Here is a 25,493-nt window from a genome sequence, read left to right on the forward strand (position 1 = left end):
CAGGCCTGTGACGCACGCCCCACCTGTGGCAGGATCTCCCCACGGCAGAGGGAAAAGAGCAGGGGTGACATGGTGTCTGTTAAGCTTCTGCTCAGAAGTGACCGTGACACTTCTGCTCACATCTTATCAGCCAAAGTACATGACGGGGCCAAGCCTATCACCAGCAGGGCGGGAAGATGCACAGGGACAGACCCTGTGGGCAGGGCAGGCCTGAGTGAGTATTTTGACAGTAGTGGGCTCTACTTCATTGGCCCGAAGCCCATGCTCCTGCAGTGCTCGGGGCGGCCTAAGTCCTGCTGGGTGACCTTTGGCAAGTCACTCTGCCTCTCTGGGCCTAGATCTATTGCGCGCTCCCTGTGTTCCTTAATCACAGAAGCCAGCGCTCCCTGGGTCCTTTCTCCCCCAGGCTACATGTTATCTCATTAGGCCTCAATTACACCACCAAGCAGAGAGTATTGTCATCCCCATTTTACAGATGGGGAAAGCAAAGCTCTGTTTCCCAGAATCACAGAGAGTAATTTGCAGAGATAGGATTTGAATTCATGAAGCCCTGGCTTCCTGGGCCCAGAAATTTCATCACCAGGTTTACCAGCTTGTCACGCCGACACGTAGGCCACCTCATGAGAGGGCTCAACGCTGGGATGTTTTAGGTGAGGTCGGCCAAGGGGCCATCGGCCCTGCAGCCGACCTTCCTTCCTAACCTGATGGCCTCGGGAACTCACCTCCTTCCTGAACCGGGGTTGCCTCTTGGGAGGGGACAGGAGCGTCCCCCTGGTCACAGCCGCTCCTCCTGCTGACGTACCTGCTCTGATGCCTGGCGGGTATTCAGTCAGAGTCCTCCATCAGAGAAGGTTTTGTTTTATTGCTTGGGAAACACCAGAAGAATTTGAATTAGTAAATATCCCAAAATACACTGAAAAATTGCTGTCTGTGGTTTGGCTGTTTTCACATCTTGCCCCGTAAATGAGCCTCTATTTTATTTCCTGCTGTTCACAAAACATACACATACACACAACAAAGACCCCTGCATCTGGATGGAATTAATTTCCAGATCACATTTTAAAAATTAAATTAAAAAACCAGAATCTTTCCAGGCCAGCCAGCCACAGGGAGTCAGGAGAGCTGCCTGGGGACAGTGGCCAGGGCCAGACTTCCTGGCCAGCCACTCCCTCCAGGGTGGGCTCCCTTGCCGGGAGGTGGAAGGGTGTGAGCCGTGCCTCCCGCCCCTTCTCTGAGCTGAGAGGGCAGTGGGGTCACGCTACCCCTCCCCATCCCCCAGATGCCAGTTAGCGAGAGCCGGCTGCAGACCCCGCAGGCCTGGCAGCACCCGCGTGCAGTGCCAAAGACACAGTGAGGTGCAGGATGCTCCGGGGAGAGGGCGGGGGCGGGGGGACTGGAACCCATCCCAGTTCCTGGCAGAGGGTGGGCTGGGACCAGTGGGCCAAGGCGCAGGGACTCCCTCTCTGGACATCTGTCCCAGCCTTGACCTGGGATTTCCCCGAGGCTCAGCACCCTCTGAGGGCTGCTGGCCCTATGTCCAAACCCCAGCCCGGATGCCTCCTCCAGCCGGCAGCCTTTGGCAAGTGACTTTGCCTATCTGGGCCTCATTTCCTCACTGTAAACTGGGGAGACTGGTTCCTAAGCCATGATATCGTTGCAGGGATTCAGGAACATGGGGCACAGATACGCTGCGGTGCTAGTATTACCACGAACTCCTAGTGAAGGTGCGTAGAGGAGATAAAGTCCATGGACAGGTTATTCAGGTTATTCACATCAAGGTTGCCACTGTCACCAGCTCACCAAAAGTTCTCGATGCGCCTTGACCCTCCGCTGAGCACTGGGTATGCGAGGGTAAGTTGGGCTCTGACTCTAGCTTCAAGGATCTCTGATCTTGAGGGGCAGACAGTCCTACAAGACAGCAAAGATAACACAGTGTGTTCTGGGAAACCCAGTGACTTTGGGAGCTCAACACAAGACATCAAGGAAGACTTCCTGGAGGAGGTGATAGCTGAGCTAAGGCATGGAGGCAGCACCAGCTGGGAGCACAGGGGGTAGGGAGCGAGTTCCAGGCAGAGGAGCAGCATGGACAAAGGGCCTGGAGGCTACTTGTCTGCCCTCAGAACCTGGCTGGCACCTGTCCAGGACAGTGCAGCATAATGGTTAGGACTGTGTGCTCTGGGGCTAGGCTTCTGAGTTCAAACCACAGCCCAGCCACTTAATGGCTGTGAGATCTTAGAAGATTCTCCTAATTCCTTCCAGCCTCAGTCTTCCACCCTTAAAATGGGGATGGTAACAACAGCAATGCCTTCCTTCCCTGTTTGTGTCGGGTGTTGAATGGGCTAATGTCCAAAGCATTTAAAGCAATGAACACCAGCTTCTGCTTTCACTGCCGTTATTATCTCTCAGTCCTGGTGGTTCCAGGGCCACCATGGTCCGGCCACCACCCCGGCTGGCATCATGGGCTCCCTCCCTAAGAGCAGCATCTGCAAACAGCGGCCCCTGCCTCCCTTGCCCCGCTCCTCCCCCTCAGCCCCCAGGCTGCTGCCATGGGAACCACCACCGAAAAGCCTGATGCTTAGAGAGAGTCTGTGGGGGCTACTGCGAGCCTGGAGAGAGGGTGCTGGGGAAAGCAGGGGGCGGGAGGACTGGGGCCAGGCCCCCCTCTGGCCACATGGGCGTCCACCCCAAGACTTCTGCCTCAGCATGCCAGAGGCTTTTGCCTCTGTTTCCACATCCAGTGTCTCTAGGTGAAGCTAGCTTCCCTTGAAATAAGGCAGCTCAGGGCTTGGCTGTTAGTCATTCACACCCTAGCATGAACAAGGCCCTAAGACTGCTGCATGCCTCTTGGAGGCGGTGGCTGGTGGTGGGGCTGCACAGGGGAGCAAGGGCGGCCGTGACACAGAATTGTCAGGTTCCTCATTCCCCAAGCAGATGCTGAGCGCCGGGAGCTGGCCAGTGCCTGCTCGACACTAAGGCTTGGACACCCAGAGACCTTGAGGGGTGTCCCCCTTGAGAGGCCCCCAGGCCCCCAAGCCAGGTCTGCAGGTGGAGAACTTGGCCACATAAGGGGAGGGAAGGCATTTCAGACAGGGCACACGTGAGCAAAAGTGAGTGGCCCTAGCCCCAGGCCCAGGAGTTGGAGGGTGACCGTCCCCATCTCAGGGCTGAGGCCAAGCTGGGAAGATACAGGGTCTGGAAACGGACGGCAAGGGGCCTCACCATCATCTCCTCCAGGCCCAGAGACACGCAGGGGTTCTGCCAGGCACACAGAAGGAACTGGAACCAGGTCTCCTGGCTGCAGAGCTGGGCTGCCTGGCTTCAAACGGGGCCTCAAGGACTGCTGTGGGGACCCAGGAGCCTGAGGGGCCCCGTCTGGGTGAGACTGGAGTAGGTCCCTCCCCGTGGGAGGTGGGGGGAGAGGCTGGACACTGGCCCCTCAGTAGTGCGTCTCCTCTCTGTCACCCGCCAGCGCACACCCACCTGAACAGATGCCCACAGCAGGGAGCAGATGCAGGAGGCGTTTGAGTGATTAATCGATCGGTCCTTTTAAACAGCCGCCGTGCCTGGCGGGCACTGTTTGGAATAGAGCAGCCCCAGCTTCGGTGGCAAACCCAGGAAACAGCCCTTCCTGGGCACCCTGGGCACTCAGACCCAGGGGGCAGTGTGTGGAGGGAGACAGGCATGGCCCTAGGTGGCAGGGGCTGGGTTTGAGGGGTACTCAGGGCTGTGGGCCAGAGGAGGAGCCTGGCCCTGCCATGGAGGAGGGGCAGCTTGTCCAGAAGGCTTCCTGGGGGCAACAGTCTCCAAGAGGAGCTGGTGGGATTCAGGCAGGGGAGGAAGGAGGAGGGGAAATAGAAAGGGCTCCCCAGGCAGAAGGCACAGCCTATGCAAAGGCCCTGTGTCAGAGTGGGCAGGGCACGCTCCTCATTAAAGAGGCAGCTTGGCCGGGGGACCAGCCTTCACAAAGGGGCTGTGAACATTCACAGCTTAAAACCCCCATCACTTCTGTTTCTGGAGTGTGGAGCAGCCCTCAGTGGGGGAATGCTGGGTGAATGAATAAGGGAAACAGTGAGACCCCTGGCTGAGCAGTCTGGTGGTGCTGGCGAAGGGGTTGGGGAGTGGAGGGCGAGGGTGGAGGAGGTGGTGAGGGGGCAGCGAGGGCATCCCATGGGGCGGGAGCAGCATAAGCACAGGCTCGGGGGCTAGGCAAGCAGGGGGCACTCACAGGAGACAACGGGCAGGTCCAGGAGCGGCACCGGTGCGGGGCCAGGCAGAGGGTGGAGCTCCTTCGGAAGCACCTAAGAGTGTGGGGCCCTGCTGGGATCGCCACCCAAGGACTAGGGTCTAGGGAGAGAGATTCAGCTGGAGCCAGAGCCCAGGACAGTGGGTGCGGGGGGTCTGGGAGAAGGCTGGCAGGACAGGAGGGGGAGAGGAAGAGGAGGTGCACACCATTGCCCCTGTTCTCTGGGACTGCTGAGGAGCCCCTGAGCCCCATTCTCTAACCAACCCCTCTTGTTAACTCTGGCCTGAGCAGGGGCACCGTCATCCCCTCTCTCAGTCTCTCTCTGTTTTTCCCCAGCAATTACACTGCCCTGTTGGGAGTGTGGATCTATGGCTTTTTCGTGTTGATGCTGCTGATCTTGGATCTTTTGTATTACTCGGCAATGAACTACGACATTTGCAAGGTTTATCTGGCGAGGTGGGGCATCCATGGACGGTGGATGAAGCAGGATCCCCAGCGATGGGGAAGCCCTGCCCCGGGCCCCCGGCCAGGGCAGCCAGCCCCACAGCCCCAGCCTCCCCCCGGCGCCCTGCCGCAAGCCACCCAGGCCACACACACGCTGCAGGGAGACACCCACAGCCCACCGCTGATGACCTTCCAGAGTTCGTCTGCCTGGTGAGTGGTCGCGATCGAGGCTCAGGCTCTGTGGGTCACTTGTCTTTGAAGAGCTTAGAATATGCTGGATCATTATTGAGCTGCTATGTTTGGTTCACTGACTGCCTGATTATTTGCTTATCTTATTTGCCAAGAAGGATTTGAAATTGCCCAAGGTTGCATCTGCCTGGATAGGGAAGTCAAAGTGAGAGGAGGAAATGCGGCCAAGGAGCAAGCTTGCAAGTGTACTGTACTTAGAGCCTGCTGTGGGAGTTGTTGCTACTAAGCATTAAATGGAGCTGTGAGTTTCCTGGCTGTCAAGGCAAAAGGGGATAATGGATGGCTTTCTGATTTTTCATGGTCTGGTCAAAGTAAGCAAATTAGTTTGTCGGAGGCTGGGGGCATAAACCTTGTCAGCGTGCAGTTAGAAAATAACTATGTTACTGGTTCCTTGTATGCACATGTGTTACGTATTGTAGGGGCATCAGAGGCAATGTGAGCAGGCTGTTCAGGGCTGGCTCAAGAGAAGGAAAAGAAGCTGGCGAAGGAGTGGGATATCGGGGGTTGGCCTGCGAGGGTGGCTACCCCAGCAGAGCCCACTTGCTCTGCCCAAGGGGCATGTTCAAATCTGACTTTCTCTACTGTGACTCGTGTCCCTGCCCATCCCAGTCTAGTGGGAGGTGGGGAATAACCTAGCCTGGGGTCTCTGGGCCATGCAGAGTTGGAGGGAGGGGAAGGGTCTGTGCCTCTGGAAGCAGGAACCACAGTGAGTCAGGCTGGCACCAAGGACAAAAACCAGACAGAGGACAATCGCCCCTGTTAAGGGGCTGGGTGGAGGGTCCTGACACCCATGGGGGCTGAGCTGCAGCCATGGACATGCAGGATGTGGACCATATCATCCAGGGACGTCCTTATACTGAGCCCACCTGCCGGCAGGTGCAGAAATTTCCAGCACAGTGACCACTGTCAAGTCTAAGAGCCTGGCAGGTAACCCGACCTGGGTGTGAGTCCCTGCTCTGCTGTTCACCAGCTCCATGGCTCCAGGCAATAACTTCACCTCCTTGTAAACTTCCAGTGCTTGCGAAGGAGTGGAGAGGAAGAATGGTCCCTGCCACACCCGGCACATAGTAGGTGCTCAGTTAACTGTTGCTGCTTCCTTGCTGGAGATGCAACCAAGCTAGTTAATGATCATTTAAATAACAGGTAGTGGCCTTTTCAATAATGAATTACTTGAATAATTAATAAGGTACACTTACATCAGCTTGTGCTTATTGATCGAATAATTGCCCCATCTATCACGCAGAAGACAAAGACACAGCCTTGCTCGGCTCAGTTTGACAAATGTCGACTGAGCGCATCCTGCGGGTGGGGGCCTGTGCCCGGCTCCTTGGTGATGCAGCACAGGTGGTGGGTGGAGAAGAGGCTGGTATCTACCCTGAGGAGCGGGGAGGAGAGACACAAGCCACGCAAAGCTACAGACCATGAAATGTCCCGCAGCCCAGCCCTGATGGGGGTGGGCGTCTTGCAGCAGGGATACCTGGGGTTTTGTCAAAATAAACGCCTTGGTCTCACCCAGAGCCTACTGACCCGGAACCTCTCGGGGTGACGCCTGGAAGTACTGCAGTTTGAGAACCACTGGAAAATGTCACACTCAGCCAAGGTTTTTTTTTTTTTTTAATTTTGTTATCATTAATCTACAATTACATGAAGAACATTATGTTTACTAGGCTCTCCCCTACCCCAAGTCCCCCCCACAAACCCCATTACAGTCACTGTCCATCAGTGTAATAAGATGTTGTAGAATCACTACTTGTCTTCTCTGTGTTGCACAGCCCTCCCCGTGCCCACCCACATTATACATGCTAATCATAATACCCCCTTTCTTCTTCCCGCCCCTTATCCCTCCCTTCCCACCCATCCTCCCCAGTCCCTTTCCCTTTGGTAACTGTTAGTCCTCTCTTGGGTTCTGTGATTCTGCTGCTGTTTTGTTCCTTCAGTTTTTCTTTGTTCTTATACTCCACAGATGAGTGAAATCATTTGGTACTTGTCTTTCTCCTCCTGGCTTATTTCACTGAGCATAATACCCTCTAGCTCCATCCATGTCGTTGCAAATTGTAGGATCTGTTTTCTTCTTATGGCTGAATGATATTCCATTGTGTATATGTACCACCTCTTCTTTATCCATTCATCTACTGATGGACACTTAGGTTGCTTCCATTTCTTGGTTACTGTAAATAGTGCTGCGATAAACATAGGGGTGCATCTGTCTTTTTCAAACTGGGCTGCTGCATTCTTAGGGTAAATTCCTAGAAGTGGAATTCCTGGGTCAAATGGTAAGTCTGTTTTGAGCATTTTGAGGAACCTCCATACTGCTTTCCACAATGGTTGAACTAACTTACATTCCTACCAGCAGTGTAGCAGGGTTCCCCTTTCTCCACAACCTTGCCAGCATTTATTGTTGTTTGTCTTTTGGATGGTGGCCATCCTTACTGGTGTGAGGTGATATCTCATTGTGGTTTCAATTTTCAGCCGAGGTCTTTAAGAGCTAAGAATCCACCATCTTGACCACGGTTCCCTGTCCCTCTTGCCCATCTGGAATGCCTCCTACCTCCCCGAGCATTGACAGGACAGTGCTGTGGAGGCTGTGGGCACAGGGGTGTCACTGGGGAGGTGGCCAGGCCCGGGGTGGGCTGCACTCAGTGTTTCTCCCAGAACAGGAGCCACAAGTCTGTACTGCTCCATCCCCAAATTGTCACCTGGGTGCTCGGAACACCCACATGCCAGCAGCTGTGAGCTTTCCCAGGCCTCCGGGGGATGCGTCCCCAGCTGCTCTGCTCCTTCCCCTCGGCACCCACAGCCACTGGGGCCAGGCACCCCCACTGCTCCGGGCCCTCTCCGCCTGCCCCCTCTTGGCTTCTCCCTCCAGTGCAGTGGTTTCCTTGCTCCTTTCTGCCCAGAAGCCCTGCTTTTCCCAAACTCTTCTGCGACCCGATGTGGTCAACCCTCCCCGCAAGACCCTGGGCCTCCCTGGTGACCTTAGCCACCTTGGCCCATAGCTTTCTGTGACCCTGGTTGATGGCCCCTCTGGCCCTCCCTGTCCCACCCCCCCCAGCACCCCCCTGCTGCCAGCCGAGGCCTCTTGCAGCCCTCCGGGACCACAGGGCCCTGTCACACAGCCTGACCCGCTGTTCTGTGGGCTGGCTTGTCCGGTTCCCCACAGGGCACAGCCTCAGTGTGCTGTCGCAGCCAGTGGGCCCCCTGCGTGCAGCGCAGCCTGACCGTGTGTAGAGAAGTTCTGGGGAGGGGCGCGCAGGGCCGGGAGCCTCTTGAACTCTCTGCACAGGACCTGAGGTCTCCCGCCTGCTCCCCTCTCTGGCCCCCGCAGAGCAGCCCGTGGCAGCTGCCCCCCAAGTGTCTCACCTTCAGCTTTCCTTTCCTCCCCAGACCCGCTGGCCCTCGGGGCACCTCCCCTGCTGCCCAGCTCTGTGTTCTGGGGGTGGTCCTGGATTCTCCAGCCCCCGGAGGCCTCTCCCTCCTTGACCCACCCCCTGTGTCTGCCCACAGGGAGCAGCAGCGCCAGCAACTGGGGGTCTTTCTCCTGGAGGACAGGCAGGAAGAGGAAGAAGCTAAAAATATACTCATCACTGTGGGTCCTGAAGTCCTCGCTTTAGGTTCATACTACCTCTGGGGTCCCCATATGCTTATTCTGCAAGCCCTTATAGGGAGGGGAGGGCTTAGGAGTTAAAATCCAGCCCTGGACCACCCCAGGGGAGACTGAGGCAGGAGACCAATCATTGGCCAGACAGGGCAGGTGGAGGCGGGAGCCAGGGGGCGGCAGGCGGTGGTGCCAGAGGTCAGGGCTGCCCCAGACTCCCGGGTTGCTCCTGACCCTGCTGCAGCAGGACTACTCGGGGAGGGGCGGCCCAAGGGTGCACCATCTGGTGCAGGAGGGCTGTGCGGCCAGGAGCAGATGCTGGACCCGCGGGCCAGGCAGTGGACTGTGCTGACCCTCGGCCCCTCAGCCGAGTCCCTCACAGGGCCAAGCACTGGCCAGGCTCAGCGAACACTCGGGAACCACCCCAGGAGGCCGTGGAGCTGCTCCCGGAACCCTCCTCCAACTGCCAGCGAGGATCCCGCTGCAGTTCCAGGGGCGCGGTCTGCCCCGGGGCGCCATCTCGCCTGGCTCGCTGCCTTCTGAAAATTGTTGATATGGCGCTACTCTTTGTACTTAGTGTCTCCTTTGCCCACCTGACTCTCTGCCTTTTCCTCCCCAGATAGGGCACTTCCGGTGCGCCTGGCCCTGCTGCCCCCTCACAGCCCGCAGGGCAGCAGGATGGGCGGCTCCAGGCTCTGTGCTCCCGCCTCCCTCCCTCTGGCCTCTCCGCCTGCCCTCCAGCCCCCCTACCTGCTCTACCTGGTTTTCTTTATGCCTCAGAACTTCCCACCCTCTGACGAATCACATCATTGTTAGGCTGTGGTTTGCTGGTCTCCCTTGGCGGGGATCTTTGTCTCTGCATTCAGGGCACATAGTAGGTGCTCGGCAGATGCTGTTTGAGCAGAGAGGGTTCCCTGTGGTGCTGTCTTCCTTGTTCAAGCCCATCACGTGCTTGTGTTTCTCATCGTTGCTGCTGTGGGTCCAGGGCAACATGCAGCGGCTCACGGTCAGATGCTCCTCAAGATGGGCCTGACTTGTCGGAGCCTGGGTTTGCTCACCTGTAAAATGGGGACAGTTACAGCCTGACCTCACAGTACAGTTGTGGGGACCAGCTGAGGGGGGGGGTTGTCCTCCTGGGAGCCCAGCTTCTCCCCCTAACCCACCACGTCCCTGCTTTGCTCCCATGGCTCCGCCTCCCGGGAGGGCCACAGCTCCTAGCCCAGCTCTCTCTGAAGCCCCAGGCCGCTGCTCACCTCCTTCTAAAATACACTCAGAGCCAGAAGATGCTGGGAACCATGGTTAAACTTACTGTTTGGACACCTCCCATCATTATTTGCAATAGCCCTTGTAACTCCCACCCTGGGAACTGAGCTCAGCAAGGTTATTATCCCCCTTTACAGTTGAGCAAGCACAGCCCCAGAGAGGGTAAGTGACTTGCCCAAGGCCACACAGTAAGTCCATGGACTTGAGCCAAGACCCCCACAAATCAGGGTCTCCCAGAACCAAGTCCCACCGTGAGCCGACTGCCTCAGGCCCCATCTATGTCAGAGCCTCTTCCTGACTCATCTCCTGCCTCCTACCCTCCGCTCCAGGCCCACTTCCCCTCCATTGCCAATTCACACCTCGCTGCTTTTGCACACAGTTATTTCCCCAGAATGCCCTGGGGAACTCCTATTCATCCTTCAACACCTTCCCTGAAGTCAGAGGCCCTGAAGGGAGCTAAGTTGGGGGCAGTGACAAGGAGAGGAGGCTGCTTAGCCCCCAAGCTCTCCCCATCTTCCAGAACTCAGAGGAGATTCCTGACTTGGCCTGGGGAGGGGTTGTTTGTGCATCTCAAACTTTTTTGGGCATTCAGTCTCCTGGGGTCTTGTTAGATTTGCAAATTCTACTGTGCCTGGTCTAGGGTGGGCCTGGGATGCTGTATTAATAAACAAACCTCCAGGAGATGCCGACATGCCAGCCTGGGAGGGCGGCCCAAGCACAGCAAGGACAGACCGCGGCTGGCAGAGCTGGGAGCTCCTCCGCAGTGTGGTTCTGTGGCTTTGGGGCCTGGACTGACAGAAGGAGCCCCGTGGGGCTGGGAAGCTGGCTCGGGAATCCATGGGGGACACTGAGTTACCTGGCTCCCCTGGCGGGAGAGGAGCAGCCCTCCATGCTCCACCTGGTCTGCCCAGAGAGCCCCCAGCCAGGAAGAGGCCTCGTTTGCACAGAAGTGCCGCACCACTCCGTGTGATTTGGAACTGATCGGAGCCTGAGGTGCATTCAGTGGTGGAGGCAGCGCCCTGCCCTCAGGAGGCTCCCAGGCCCGTGGGCGATGCAAAGAAGAACCACAGCAACACAGAGAAGCCTGGAGGGCTCCCAGTGAACTGCAGGGGTGGGAGAAGTCAGGGCATGCTTCCTGGAGGAAGAGGTGACATTGAGTTGTGTGACCTGGGCAATTCCCGTAACCCCTCACCCCCTTCCCGCCCCCGAGGGCTCAGGGGCGAGGAGCTGCGTGGAGAGGCCCGGCCGCCCACAGCCAGAGCTCTGTGGTCCTTATTGCTCATCTGATTTCCCTGTTCTAGCCCCCGCCCATCCCCAGCCCTCCACCAGCACCGCCGCGGTTTCCTTTCTCCAGACAGAGTCTTCCGTCATAAAAGTGTCCCCGCTCGCTGGAGAGAGGTGCACCGGAGGGCCTGGGACCCCAGCTCGGCGCGCTGCCCCTGCAGCTCCCCTTGTCGTCGGCCCGCTTCACCTCCTGGTCGTCATCCACACGTAAAGCTGTGTGTCTTGGGTGTTTAATTTAACGTTAAGTCATAGCAAGCTTCCTGTATTATTGAATTTTCATAACTGCTGTTTTAATTGTCCCTTGAGAGATGATGGCCTGTAACTCAGTGACCCAGTTCCCGGTCTCGGGCCTGGGGCGTCTGACCCCCACTCTGCACAGCTCTCCTCTCAGCGCACCGCTCTTCTCAGGCCCCCATCCCGCAGCCTCTAGGGTCAGAGGGTTTCCCGAGTTGGCATTGAAACCCCCTCCACACCCCAGTCGCGACTCCCTTTTTGTCACAGGCAGGGGCAGAGTAGTTAGATGCAAAGGCTCTTGGAGGCAGACAGACCTGGGTTCAAATCTTGCTCCCCCATTTTTTGATAGCTGGAGCCCCTCTAACAGGCAGGTCCCTGGTCCCACAGCCTCTGGGCTGAGTACCAGCTGGTCAGGGAGCAGTCAACACTCAGAAAGGGTTTCAATGGATGAATAGGAGTTCTCTAGAAGTGGAGAAAAGGCAACCTAGGCAGAGAGCAATTCAGGCAAAGTCGCAGAAGATGGAGAGGGCTGAGGAGACGTGGGGGGCCCTAGTGAGCCCCTGGTCCTGGGCACCAACCCGTCGTGGCTCCCGGCCCTTCATCGAGCATCCCTTCTGGGTCGCCTCCACTGCTGCCTCCTCGTCCCCCCAACCTTAGACACGGGAGGACCCAGCGCTCTTTCCCTGATACTCTTCTCTCTGCCTGCAACCTCCCCTGTGAGCCAACCAGCTCACAGCTCCAGTCTTGCCCACCTGCTCCCAGCCCCCAGGACTGCCTCCCCGGGAGCCTCTCCCCCGACTCCAGATGCATCTGTGCAAACCTAGAGCCCTCGCAGGCAGCGTCTTCTGATGCTCAGTGGACACCGCCAACCATCCCACCCAGCGTGCCTGGCCCCTCTCACCGCTCCCTGGGACTGAATCTCAGAGCCAGGCCTGATGCCAGCCCCTTGTCCATCTTCTTGCCAGTTTTATTCACTTAGCATTAAATTAGCCATTATCCTGCAGTTTTCCTTAATTTGTCTAAATATCATTTTAGCAGCTACCCCAGATCCCGTGTGCTGGCATTAAGGTAGCCACTCCCCTACAGCGAGGCATTTTTATAGCTTACAGGGTTTTACTGCTCTGAGAAATAATTTTGCAGGAGGGTAAAAAATATCCTAGAAAATTAGGGGTGGCAAAAAAACACCTTTAAGTGTTTATGGTTTTCCCTTTTTTTTGAATTATTTCCTCTGGGTGGATTCCAGGCTGGGAAATTACTGAGTCAAGAGGTGTGATGGATTTATGGTTCTTCATATAGTGCCCGACTCATTACCAAAGGGACTGTGGCCAGCAGCAGCTTTTGAGGGCGTGCCCTTCATGGCCCCCAGCAACAGGACACCCTCATTTTCATATGGTTTGCATCTCTTTGATTGTTAGGGCAGTCGGACACCCCTCCTCTCAATTGTTAATGCAGTGCAGTTCCTCCCTTCTGGGTTCCCCATTTATTTTATTGTGACCCCAAGACAGGTGACAATTGACCATAAGCAACATTTATTTCCCAAGCTTCAGTTCCTAGGTGTTCTTGTCTGCAGACCGCCCTCCCCTGTACTATTTACTTAATCCCTTTTTAATTGACTTTAAATCAAATTGTTTTTTTTAGAAAACTCAGACTCGCTCTAAACAACCATACCTTGGATTTAAGACTTATATTTTTCCTAGTAACACATTAAAGCAAAAGCATAATATTCAAGATGTGCTGGGGTCACCTCACCCTCACAAGAGCTAGTAGCTAAATTCTCAGGAATTTTGGGGAGCCTGATGTTAAACAGAGCCACCTAAAAATTAAATGATACAAACTTACAATGAAATACATGATACTAAACACAAAAATCATAGGTGCCCAAGCTCTTCGCTTCCAAATTATTTCACTGCATTTGCCGCCTATGCTCTTGAGGTTTTCACAGCTACTGTATCTGTTCAGTGCCAACCTGTGTAATGGTGGCTGCTAAGCATCTCTCCCCAGCTCTGAGATCGGTGACCTCATGTTGGCAGTATTTACAGCATGGAAATGGACGGCAGATGCTACAAACAAGGGATTTTCTCCCCTGGAGGATGGGTTAAACGTTTGTCCACCTGCCACTGTGCTTAACGGCTCAGGTGCTCGTGTACTCAGCCCCTCAGATGATCCGCCTGCCCCAGGGGTCTGTGAACCCCACCACGGAACCTAACTGTGCGCGTTCTTATGTGCCCGTGAAGGCAGGATCCCAGGGTTTCCAGGGACACCCAAACACAGGCATGGGGTCACTGGCAGCTGAGACAGGAGACCAGGTGGTCCTGGAAGGGACACGCGTCCACTCCTCCCAGCTCCTGGTCCTTCCCCAAGCAGAGACGGCAGGGGACAAGGCAGAGGGACTGGTCACTTGGTCCTGTCACACAGCTGGTTCTCGGCCCCCAGAGGAAACACCTTGGGCAGTCCCTCTGCAAACTCTCCGGCGCCATCTGGCCTTTTCTTCTCAGAACCAGTCTCATTGTCATGAGGATGCAGCCTCCACATCATGAATTCACTTTATTCAACAAGTGCTTGTTGGGGTAGCCATGCCTGTGCTAAGTGCTGGGAGTGGAAACAAGAGAGGCTCTGCCCCACCCACACCCCAGGACCCACAGGAAATCCATCCTGACCCTCCACCGGCCTGCCTGGTCCTCAGTGAAGTCAGCCACAGCATCAGTATGCCTTAGAGAAGGTTCTCAAGAAGTCACTTTGAAGATGCACTTATGGAAGTAACTAGACTGAGTATGGCCGCCTGCAGACCCCTTTTCCAGCCTGAGTTCCAGATGCACAGTCCACTGTCTCTGGGCCCAGGACACAGCTCAGCAGGGTGGGCAAGTGAGGACCTTGTGTCCACCAGCCAGCTCTGCAGGCGCTGTGACCTTGGGCTAGTCACTTGTTCCTCCCAAGCCCAAAGGCTGGGAGGATGTCAGGAGGATGGAGATGGTGCCTGTTGGAACCCAGGCACAGAGCAGGCACTCAGGCACGCAGTGGCCCTCTTCCCAGGGACGTGCTGCCAGGCGGCCATGTCAGACATGCCTCATCCCCAGAGGGGGGTCCTGCAATCCTGCCTGTGCACCGGCCACCCAGCCCTGGGGGAGACCCCACTGCCCACCCAGCACACACAGTTTGGAATCTCAGTTAAAATTCCCTAACCCAGTAACTGCAGCCAGCTACCGTGTGAACGAGGGTGCCAGTTCGCGTGAGCAATTAAAGACATGTTTCTGCAAAGGCCTGGGAGAATCTGGGGACGTTAGCTGCCAGCCAGAAAAGAGGATGTTCCTTTATGCCAGTCTGACAGGAATTCCACCTAATTGCCCATAGGCTGCAGCAAGGGCAATGTGGAGACAGCGAGGTCGCCCTGAAGGGAAAACCACGGGCCTGTAGTTGTTACGGTTCCCCACACCATTCAGTTTGGGGGCTCTTAGCAGGCCCAGCTTCCAGACTAGGCACTGCAGGGCAAGGAAGAAAGAACACATCTCTGTAGGCACGGGTCAGGGAGGACCATGGAGTCTTACCTTCTTTATTCTGGTCTTAAACTGCTAAAATATTTGCTGCTCAGAATAGATGCTTGTTGGCACAGTGGATGGCTCCCAAAGCGGGCATTCCGGCTCCCGTCAGAATGATGGAAACTGATACTTGCCTGTGGGCCGAGAGGCCGCCAGCTCCTCATAAATACCCTCAGAATGGTCTTCCTGCTGTTTCTAAGGCCCCCCAGAGGGTGCTGGGAGGAGCCCATTGTCAGATTGCTTTGGCTGCCAGCTCTGGGAGTGATTCTGTCATGCCCTGAGTCCGGGGACATGGCTTCAGGTGTCTCTGGGCACTGTAGTCTGGGCACTGTAACCCAGGCATGCAATGGCAGCAATAAGGGCTCTGGGGTTCCCTAGGCTGGGCTGGCACCAGGCTCTGTGCTGCCCAGCTGTGTGTCCTCGGGCAAGGTGCTCCACCTCTCTGAGCTTAGAGATCAGTGGGGGAGCAAGTAATTCCCACCTGGCTGGGGCTTCATGAGGAGGAAATCAGCGAGGATGTGCAGAGGCCCTAGCTCAGCACCCCACCCCTAGGAAGGACCCCCAGAGGATCCCCTGTCCATGTCTCTGTCCATTCTGAGGGGGAAGAGGGGTCCCTGCCAAACACCCGCCCCTCCCAGTTTGCTTATTCTACCAGACAAGAATTGAGAGTATTGTGCCGGACTGTTCGGTCATCAACCTGGTTATCTTGGGATCTTCATATCCCAGAATCCACTCCCCTGGTGCCAGGCTAGGGGGTGGAAGGCTGGGAAAGCCATCACTGGGCCTTGCTGGTCTCAGAGCCAGGGGACATGGCTGCAGAGGTGCCCCTGGGAGCCAGTGTGTCTTAGGTTTTCTGTCAACGTCCAGCTCTCCTTGTGCACCCCGACCCAGGCCAGCACTCCCCGCAGACGCACAAGGCAGGCGCCTCCCCGGACTCCAGGCCTCCTTGGCTTCCACTCAGCGCCCAGCCCCCCGCCACAGGCCCAGTTCTCCCACCCAGCCCCGCCGAGTGCCCATCCTCTGGAGGGCTTCTCTCTCTGCTCCCCATTCCCATGACAGCAAGGACCACATAGTCTGTTGTCATGTCTGTGCCCACTGGACTGGGTGATGGCAGGGACAGCCAGCCCTCCTGGGGGTCCTGGTGCCTGGAGCAGAGCCCCGGGCTGGTAGTCATGGCTGCTTGTCCGGCTCCCTCCGCTGCTGCCTTGCTGTTTGATGTGGGCAACTGGGTCCCAGGCTTTACTTTCCCCTTATGTGACAAACGCTTCTATGGTGTCTTTCAACTTAAAACCTCCCTGACCTTCTGTCTAGCTAATGGAGATGCCGATCGGGGGCAAGAATGGATGTGGAAAGTGCTTTGAAAAATTCATAGCAGGATGCAAAGGGAGAGTCTTTATTTTTGTACAGCAGGAGGAGGGGGTTATGGGCAGGACAACGGTTGAAAAGGACAGCGTCTCGAGCACTCTGTGGCATTTAATGCAGAATGCAGGTCTCCTGTGAAGGCAATGTCATCAAATATTTACCAAAGTGGCATTAAAAATTAACCTTCAGGATGTAGATGTTTAAAGACCCCGAGCTCCCCAAGAAATGTCCGAAAGTCAGGAAACTGAAGGGACGGGAGGAAGGTTACATGTAGGACATGAATAATGAAGGCCCAGAGCCAGGCACAGGTCCCCGCAGACCCGCTTCCAAAGCAGGAGCAGCCCCAGCCCTGTGTCCGCAGAAGCCCCCAGTCAGCCCTTCCCTGCCTGCAGGGTAAGAAGAGACCCTCAGCGCGCCGTTCACGGCCCTGTGACCCACCTCTCTGGGCAGCTGGGATCTGCAGAAGGGAAAAGAGTGAGCCTGCCAAGCTTGGAGGAGATTGAGGAGCAGGGAACATTCCAGGCACCGGGAGTGCCTCAGGAGGAAAGTCAGGGTGCAGGAATGTGGGGAGAGCAGGGGGACACAGGAGGGGAGGGTGGGAGATGCAGGCAGGGTCTGCTTGTGCAGGGCCATCGGGAGGAGCGGGCTTCTTATTCCACGGGCAGGGGGACACCCTCAAGGACAGGGACGTGGGCTGCTGTGCCTTTTCATCAGTTCGCTCTGGCAGTGAGTGGGGAGGGGACTGGCAGTCCAGCACAGAGGCCGGCGTGTCACAGGCGGGGATGTCAGCAGAAGCAGGGGGCGGCACCCGCGGGATTGGGACTGGATGGTAAGGAGATGAGGGCTCCAAAGAGGGTGTCTGGGACCCTGGACTGGGCCACTGGGAAGATGCTGCTGTGATTTTCCAAGATGGGGACCCAGGGGCAGGTGTGGGAATCAGCCATGTGGGGCGTTTTGACTTGGAGGTGCCTGTGAGCATCATGGATGAGGTGATGTTGGGGCCCAGACAAATCAGGGAGGAGCTCAGAGGGTGGGTGGGCTGGGACCCAGCTTGCATTTGGCCAAGGGTGCTTGTCATTGAGTCTGAGGGTGGGGTCCCCTGGGGAGAGGATGATGTGTTCAGGAGCTCTCCAGGGGGCGGAGGGACAGCCGGCAAAGAAGCCTGGGGAGAAGCCGGAGGAAAGCAGGACACCTGGGTCCAGAAGCTTAAAGGGGTGGTGCTCCTGGAGGAGTGGACGGGGGCCTGGCCTCGAATGCCCTGCCCTCTGCCTGTTGCCCCACGATGCCCCTCCCCAGCCCGGAATGCCATCCCTGTCCCACAGCACAGTCGGTGGGCTCCTTGGAACACATGGGACGATGCTGGGCGCAGCTGCCCCCAAAAGACATCGTCATTCCCTCCGCCAGCTTCCTGGCCTTTTGCGTTCCCTGGGGTGACAACCACCTTCTTTCTTAGGGAAAGAAAGTGAGTTTCCCTATTAAACTCTTTAAAATGACACAGTGCCTATAAGACACAAAAGAATTCTAATTTGTCAACAAGAAAGATCGTTGTTTGGATGACCTCTCGCCTTCCCTGGAGACCCAGTGAACAGTACTGGGGAGTGAGGGGCTCTTTGGAGAGTACCGCCCCCCATTTCACCTGCAGTGTGCGACGTGCACTCGGCGACTGGCAGAGCTGGACCCCGCACCCTTGCTCGCCTCCCAGCAGCTCCTACCAGAAACAGGAAAGAAGGACAAGTTCCAGAGAAGCCTCATCCAGAGATGAACTCACTGTGGGGTCCTCTCTCCAAACTGGGCTGGAGCGGCCGCAGGCAGGCGAGGATGCCGAAGCAGGTTTCGGGTCCAGGAGAGAAGACCCTCTTGTCAGACAGCCTTGCTGCGCAGTTGACTCGTGTTCCCCAACAGGCAGCAAGCTCCTGTCTTCGCGGTGTGCATGCCGAGATGAATTTCTGAGGCTGCAGTCCAGCTGCGTGGTCCCCAAGAGCCTCCTAGTCACAGAATCTCTAGTTTTGCCCCGAGAGTTTGCATCCATTAGCTATTGTTACATAACACATTATTCCAAAACTTAACAGGCTGAAACAACAAACAATCATTTCACACTTTCTGTGAGCAGGAATCTGGGTGCAGCTTAGCAGGGTCTTACGAATCAGGGTCTGGCACTAGGCTGCAGTCGCGGTGTTGGCCGGGACAGCAGTCATGTCGAAGCTGGAGAAGGATCTGGTTCTAAGCTGTTTCACACGGCTGTTGGCAGGCTCAGGTCCTCACTGGCTGTTGGCTGGGGATATCAGTTGCTTGCCATGTAGGGCCTCTCCATGGGGCAACTCACAACCTGGCAGCTGGCTTCCCCCAGAAGAGGACTTTGAGAGAGGGAAAGAGAGGGAGAAAGTGCACACGGTGCCCAGCAAGATAGAAGCCACAGTCTTTTTGTGACCTAATCTTGGAAGTGACATCCCATCCTGATCACTTCTATTTTGTCTGTTCATTAGACACAAGTCCCTGAGTCCAGCCCTCCCACAAAGGGAGGAGGCCACAGCTGAGTGTGACCAGGAGGTGGGCTCTTTGGGGGCCCCCTATGGGCCTCGATAATGAATCAGAGAAGGGGGCTATGAACCGATTGGGGAAAGGTCACACAGCACATGGGTAGCTGCCACCAACACAGGTCTGGGCCTGTGGGGCTCTGGTTCAGTATCTTGGATCACAGGGAAGGCCCCATGCCTGGGGTGCCCCCAGAGCCAGTAAGGGGGTCAGGGAGGCCCGCAGGTTCCCAGGGATGTTGCCGCATCCAAATGTGTGGATTGCCCACCTCAGTCAGGACACCACCCATGTCGTGGACCCTGGCACCCTGGATTTTGCCAGGAGGACAGGTCTGCAGGGGATGGAGAAGGTGTGTGTGGCCAGCAGAGCACACATACCATGCTGCCCTCCAGCACTCAGAACTTCCACGAAGCCCACTGTGTGCCAGGCTGTCCTGGGCATGAGGAGAGGCTCCCAACAGTTCAGAGTCCAAACTGTTTAGATGTTCTGGTTCCTAGAAGGCCTTGGGCCTAACTGCGGCTCCTTCCTGGCCTCTGGTCCTGCACCTCACCTTACCCAACTATTAAGTGGAGTCACTATCTCTATTTTCTCCCAGAAAGTTGCAAACATTAGATAACATGGATGTGCCAGGGCTCTGAAAAGGCAGGTCCTGGGCAGAGGGTACCCTGGCCAGGAAGCAGGAGATGAAGGCTCATATCCAGGCCCAACCTGAATTTGAGTCCAGTGACAGTTATCAGTTAAAATGCTTTTGCTTTTCAGGCAATAGCAAGTCTCAGGAAGATTGATTTACACAAATAAAGGGAATGTTTGATTCATGCAACTGAACATGCTAGAGGAGAATATGGGCTTCAGGAGAGGTTTGATCCAGCAGCTCCAACTGTCTGAAGATCTGGTCCTGCATTTCTTACCTCCACTTGCCTGAGGTCAGGCCCAGCCCTTGCTCTAGGTCACAAGTCCTTTCCCTCCAAATCCCACAGCAATGACGATGTCAGCATCTGCACTGGCTCCAACACTGGCCCCAGGACTAGGTCTTGCTTGTCCTCACTGTCCTGATGTGGGTCATGTGCCTGTTCCTGGGCCAGTCGCAGTAAGGGGTTGAGGAGGAACAGTAATGGACCAATCCATTCAGGGTCCCCCAATGAAGCTGGGGTTGGAGTCAGGCTGAGGGATGCAGCAACCAGCTCAGAAGGGGCGAGAGGAATGGACGTGGGGTGTCTGCCAGCCGACACTGCTCCCCCTGCCCTCCAAGCCTCAGGGTCCTCTGGGAACTGGGGGTATCCTGCCTGCCTTTGGGGTGGGGTGGCATGCAAATGAGATGGTATGTGTGCTACAGATTATTTGTAAATTGGCAGAGCTGCACACACAGAGGTTTCTTTTCCCCCAGGCGGAAGCGGCACTCGAGATGCTGCACACTTTAGGAGAGGTTGGGGTGTCGCGAGGCAGCCGCCTCCATTGGTTCCTTCAGATGTTCCTGGAGCCTCCGCTGTGCAGCAGACGCGGCGGGAGGCACTTCCGAGGGGAGGCCTGGGTGGCTCACGTTTCAAGCTTTCCGCGCTGAAGTCAGTGCACAGAGCTCTCCTAACTGCCTGGCCTGATGAAGTCCAGCCTGTGGCCCGCACTCCGCCTGACCGCTGGCCTCACGGCCTGATGGGACTGGATGGTGCCGGCTCTTAGGTGAGAGCTTCCGGAAAGATTTAATCTGGAAGGTGAGTCCTTCCATGCTCGTATCCACAGCACATTCCTTCACAGCCGTCCACTGCGTGCCTGTGAGCTGAGACACCCCGTCGCCTGCCTCCTACCAGCACCTGGCATTGCCAGTCTGCCTCGTAGCTGGTTCCGTGGACGGCAGCTCCGTGTAGCTTTCATTTGCATTCCCCGCCCCCTCCCCCGGTCCATGCTCCTGTTTCACCGCCTCTCATTACTGCGCAGGCACACCTCCTCCAAGTGGCCTCCCACGACCACATCTTTCGTGGCTAAGAGCTCTGGCCTGGGGGACACCTCTGTGGGGTTGCCATCTCACCCCACAGTTCACTCAGGGTCCTGTGCTGTTTGCTCTTTTGTTAGATGTGGTTTCTAGCGTCTGCACCTCTCAGGGTTGCCAGGAAAATGCAATAGAAACCAGGCAGAAAGCTACCAGCCCCTCTTCTGGCGTGTTGTCAGCGCTAAATAAACACAGGCTATTCTCTTGGCTGAGGGGCACATTGTCTGCAGCTCACCTGGCAGTGAGTCACGCTGGGCCCGTGGCTCCTCTGCTCCTGTCAGAGCACGGGTATTGTTACAGACGCGCAGTCTTCTGGAAGCGTTCATTGTTATTCAAATTGCCAGGTGCTCTGTCTTCTCTTCCCAGTTAGGTCGCAGACACCAGCTGGGTCCCTCCTGGCCCCAGTGGGCCCCACCGCCTGGGTTCCGCTCGGCCCCTCTCTCCCAGGGCCGCCCCCGCCCGCCCGGCCACTGCCCCGCCGCAGGGCTCTGGCCACCATCCCCGCGGTTAGCAGCAGAGGCTGGACTCCCGGCTCTACCACCCCCTGGACATGTGACCCCGGGCAAGTTACAGGGCCTCTCTGAGCCTCAGTTTCCTCATCTGTAAGTGGGGGTACTAACAGCCCCACCCCATAGGATTGTTAGACAAGCTAAGAGACGAGGGAAGTGCTTGCAACGGTGCCAGCACAGAAGACCGGGTGCACATCAGCCCTGACTCCCCTGTATTAGAATTAAGAAGGATCTTCCAAGACTGCTCCCCAGAGCCCTGGGATCGCATCCAAATGCCTCCGCTGGCAGCTGAAGCTCCCCAGACTCACCCCTGCCAGGAGCATCTGGTGGCGCCTGCGGGCCCTCTGAATGGTCTTGGCTCAGGCTCTGCCCTCCTCCTGCGGCTTCCCACAGCTTCCTGTCTGACTGGGCCAAGGGGCCCAGCTCCGCCTCACTCCCTGAGAGTTTTCCTGACCCCATGCCCACCCCATCCGAGGCCGGGACCCCCGGGACCCCAGGCACCCCCTTCTGATACAGTGCGGATCTGCCGCTCTGGGTTTTGGGTCTTGGCGTGACTTCCCCAACAGTCAGAGCCCTCAAGGGTGGGGCGCAGGCCTGACGCAGGTCTGTGCTCCCAGCACCCAGCCCAGGCTTGGCAGAAGATGCCACCTGGAAGGGCTTACAGAGGCCCAGGTGGGAGGCATCAACATTGATACTGAGTGACAGAAGCACTGGTGGCCCTGGGCCTGGTCTCCGCGGGGCTGTTTGGCAGTGAGGGGCCAGGCCACCGGCAAAGCGTCTGGGAGGATGGGTGACCCTAGGATGAGGGGCGGGTCGCAGGGCTCTCAGCGTCCGGAGCTGGTTATCACGCGGGAGACAGGGCAGATGGCAGTCCTGTACTCGAGGACCGAAGCTCCCTTGGTGGTTTAGGCACGGCCTGCCTCTGAGGCCAGTTGCATTTACTGCCCCAGCAGCTCCACAGTGTCAGGCGGTACTGTCACAAGGCCCATGGGAGTCAGACAAGCTGCATGGGAGGGACGCCCAGTGAGCAGGGTCTTGAAGGATGAGTAGGAGTTTGCCAAGCAGAGAAAGGAGAGTGAGTTCTCAGCGTGTGGGAGCACATTTGGGCAATCTGGAAAGAAAATCCTTTGAAGTGGAAGCCACAAACACAGAAGTAGAAGTCTGGTGATAAGAGTCCCAGCTCGGGCATCAAAATGTAACCCTCTAAGGAGCCATAGGCAGAATATTTGAACATTATTGATTTTGAAATATTTCATATTAAAAATGAATGTTTTGTATATTTCATACAATATTTCAGATATTTCATATAAAAGAATATAGCAAAGTGTATATCTAAGGCATAAAAAATAATGACATAAGCACCACGTCCCCACTGCCCAGCCTGTCAGTACCACAGAGGCCCTCAGCACTCCCCTCCCCAAAGGCACACCCCCACCCAGGTCCCACCAGCCTGTCAGCCCCAAACAGAGCTGGCTCCCTAGGGAGTGGTGGAGCAGCTTTGGGCCCCAGAGCAGTCCCTCTGGGGAAATGCAGACCCTGGCCTGGACGTGGAGCCCAGAGGCAGGGACAGCTGTGTGCAGGCCTCGGCCACATTTGGGAAGATGCCGCCTCCACTCAGAGAATGGGAGCCTCATTTCCACATGAGCCTGGAACAACAAGGACGAGTGGGAAGGGACACCGTATCTCAGGGGGCCACCCGGAGCAGGGGGCCAGGCTGTGAACTACGGGAGGGGTTTGACCCACATTATACAAGTTTTGCAGCTAAGTGAGCAGCTGAAAGAAAGGACAGTGAGCTGTGAGGTGGTGAGCTTACTGTCCCCGGGGAAAGCCAAGCAAAGACCAGGCAACCAGCTGGACTTCTCTGCCTTTGCTCTTTCCCGAGCCCCTGGGGCTCCCTCTGCCTCAGCATATACCCCCCACCTGGTATCACTACCCCTCCAGATGGGATCTCCAAGGCTGGTGTCTGAATCATCTACTACATGCTTCCCCCACCTAAGTTCTCAGGGCTGGGATTGAGCAGAAAATACAACACCAGGTAAGCCCTGCCCTCATGGTCATCTGAGCTGGTAGGAAGGCAGGCAGTCCACAAATGGAGGAGACAGGACATCAGCTGGTGGCAGTGAGGACAGCAGAGCCTGGGGGTACAGGAAGGTCAGGAAGGCCTCCCTGAGGAGCCATCTGCACCAAGCCCTGGGGTCCTGAGAAAATGGGCCATGCGTGGGTGCCTAGGAAAAAAATCCAGGCAAAGGGAAGAGCAAGTGCAAAGGCCCTGAGGCAGGTGCACCCAGGAGAGTTGGAGGGAAAAGTCCCCTGTGGCTGGAAGGAGCGACAAGGAGGCATGACAGGAGACCATGTCGGAAAGGTGGCAGGGCTGAGGGAGCCGGCAGGGATAACCACCAGGGCCTTGGTGATGAGAAGCCATCAGCGGGTTTCAAGCAGAAGAAATTTAATTTATACTTGCAAAAAAAAAAAGCAGAGGCCTCTGACTCCTGTGTCAAGAATACACTGTGGGGAGGGGAGGGAAAGAAGTCAGTCAAGAGCCCTGCAGTACTCCAGCCAAGATCAGACGGCAGTAGTGGTGGGAGTGCTGAGAAGTGGTGAGATTCTCACTGTGAGTGGTTGAGACTGGCTGATGAATTGGACGTGGGTGTGAGAGAAAGGGAGTAAGGACAGCTCCAGTCTTCTGATCTGAGCAGCTGGAAGGGTGGAGCTGTCAGCCGAGATGGGGAGGCCCAAGGAGGAGTGGGTTTAGAAGGAAGCTCAGGAGCTCACTGGTGGCCATGCTAAGAACGAGATGCTTGCTAGGCATGCACGGGAGATACCCAGGAGGCAGTTCGGTATTTGGGACTAATGTTCATGGGCGAGGTCTCAGCATGTAGATGGTATTAAAGCCACAAATCCTGAGAACGGCACTCTTCATGGAGACTGGAGAATGGGAGGTGGCTGAGCAAGGCGCCCTGGGGCAGCCGACAGACTGGGCTCCTGGACAACAGCCCGGACCTTTCTGCTGTCTGCATCGTTCCCCACCGCACGGGGAGCCTTGGCTTGTCAACCGGTGTCCTGCCGGCGGACGCGTCACTGACCCGAATCTCCCGCTGTCGCCCACACTGCTGCAAGAGCGCACTTGCACGTGTTTCACCCTTCTGAACATATTTGTAGGATACTAAGTGGATTGCCGGGTCAGAGGGTGTGCGTCTGGAACTGCCTTCCAGAAATGGCCCCAGTGTCCCTCCTACCACGAGCGAAACAGACACTTCTTCCCCCCACAAACCAGCAAACAAACCTCTACCGTTTTGATCTTTGCCAATGTGAAGAGTAAAAGGATGTGGAAGGATCCTGATGTCTGTGCTTTGCAAAGCTTTCTCATGATGGCTTTAATTCGCTTTTCTCTTACTTTAGACTTTGGATTTGTGATTTGGCAGTTCTCTGTCTTCTTGGCCGTCGGTCTGTTTAGACTCTCCCTGGATCCATTGGGTAATTTCTGTTTTATTGGAAATTCACCCATTTCATCAAGATTTCCTGATGTATCCGGAGAGAGTTGAGTAGCTAGGCTCTCTTGTTCTTCCCACATTATTTGTCCACTCACCTCACCTTTACTGAGCACCTGCTCTGTGCCTGACATCATTATTGGCCCTGGGGATATGGTAGTGTACCAAAACCAATTTTAAAGTCCTAGTTTTATGAACAGACAATTGAAAAAACACATAGAATATATGGACTGTTAGGTGGTGATAAGCTCTAGAGAGAAAACCAATATGGGAGCAGGAATGGCGTTTAAGATGGGGAGTAGGCGAATGGGGTGGTCAGAGGGGGTCTCAGGGGCAAGTGACTTGAAGGTCATGAGGGAATAAGCCACATGCTCTTCTCGGAGAAGAGATGGCAACAGGATGGTGTAGGTGGTGTATTAGTCTGGGTTCTCCAGAGAAACAGAACCAGTGGGATGGACATGGACATGGTTATGGATATAGATATGAATATGTAGAGAGACTGAGCTATAAGGAATTGGCTCATGCAATTTTGGAGGCTAAGAAGTCTCAAAATCTGCAGTTGGCAGGCTGGAGACCAAGGGAGCCGGTTAAGCCCCAGTCCGAGTTCGCAGGCCTGTGAACCAGGAGAGCCGATGGGGTGAAGTCCAGTCTAAGTCCACACCTGAAGGCAGGAGAAGACTGAGATCCCACCCCAAAGACAGTCAGGCAGGGAAGGAATTCTGCTTCCCTTGGTTCTATTCAGGCCCTTAATAGATTGGATGAAACCCATCCACATT

General features: G+C 56.2%; 1 protein-coding gene across 4 annotated transcripts in view; it reads left to right on the forward strand.

Annotated features, from left to right (window-relative positions):
- SHISAL1 (shisa like 1) overlaps window positions 1-25,493 on the forward strand; it is a 128,117-nt gene that overhangs the window by 92,122 nt on the left and 10,502 nt on the right. For all 4 annotated transcript variants that reach the window (XM_036931313.2, XM_036931315.2, XM_036931316.2 and 1 more), the window contains exon 4: window positions 4,580-4,897. In XM_036931313.2, coding sequence (XP_036787208.2) covers window positions 4,580-4,897 — 318 coding nt within the window. The remainder of the gene's footprint in view (window positions 1-4,579; window positions 4,898-25,493) is intronic.

Source organism: Manis pentadactyla, chromosome 10 (assembly GCF_030020395.1).
Source record: "Manis pentadactyla isolate mManPen7 chromosome 10, mManPen7.hap1, whole genome shotgun sequence".
Classification (NCBI taxonomy): Eukaryota; Metazoa; Chordata; class Mammalia; order Pholidota; family Manidae; genus Manis; species Manis pentadactyla.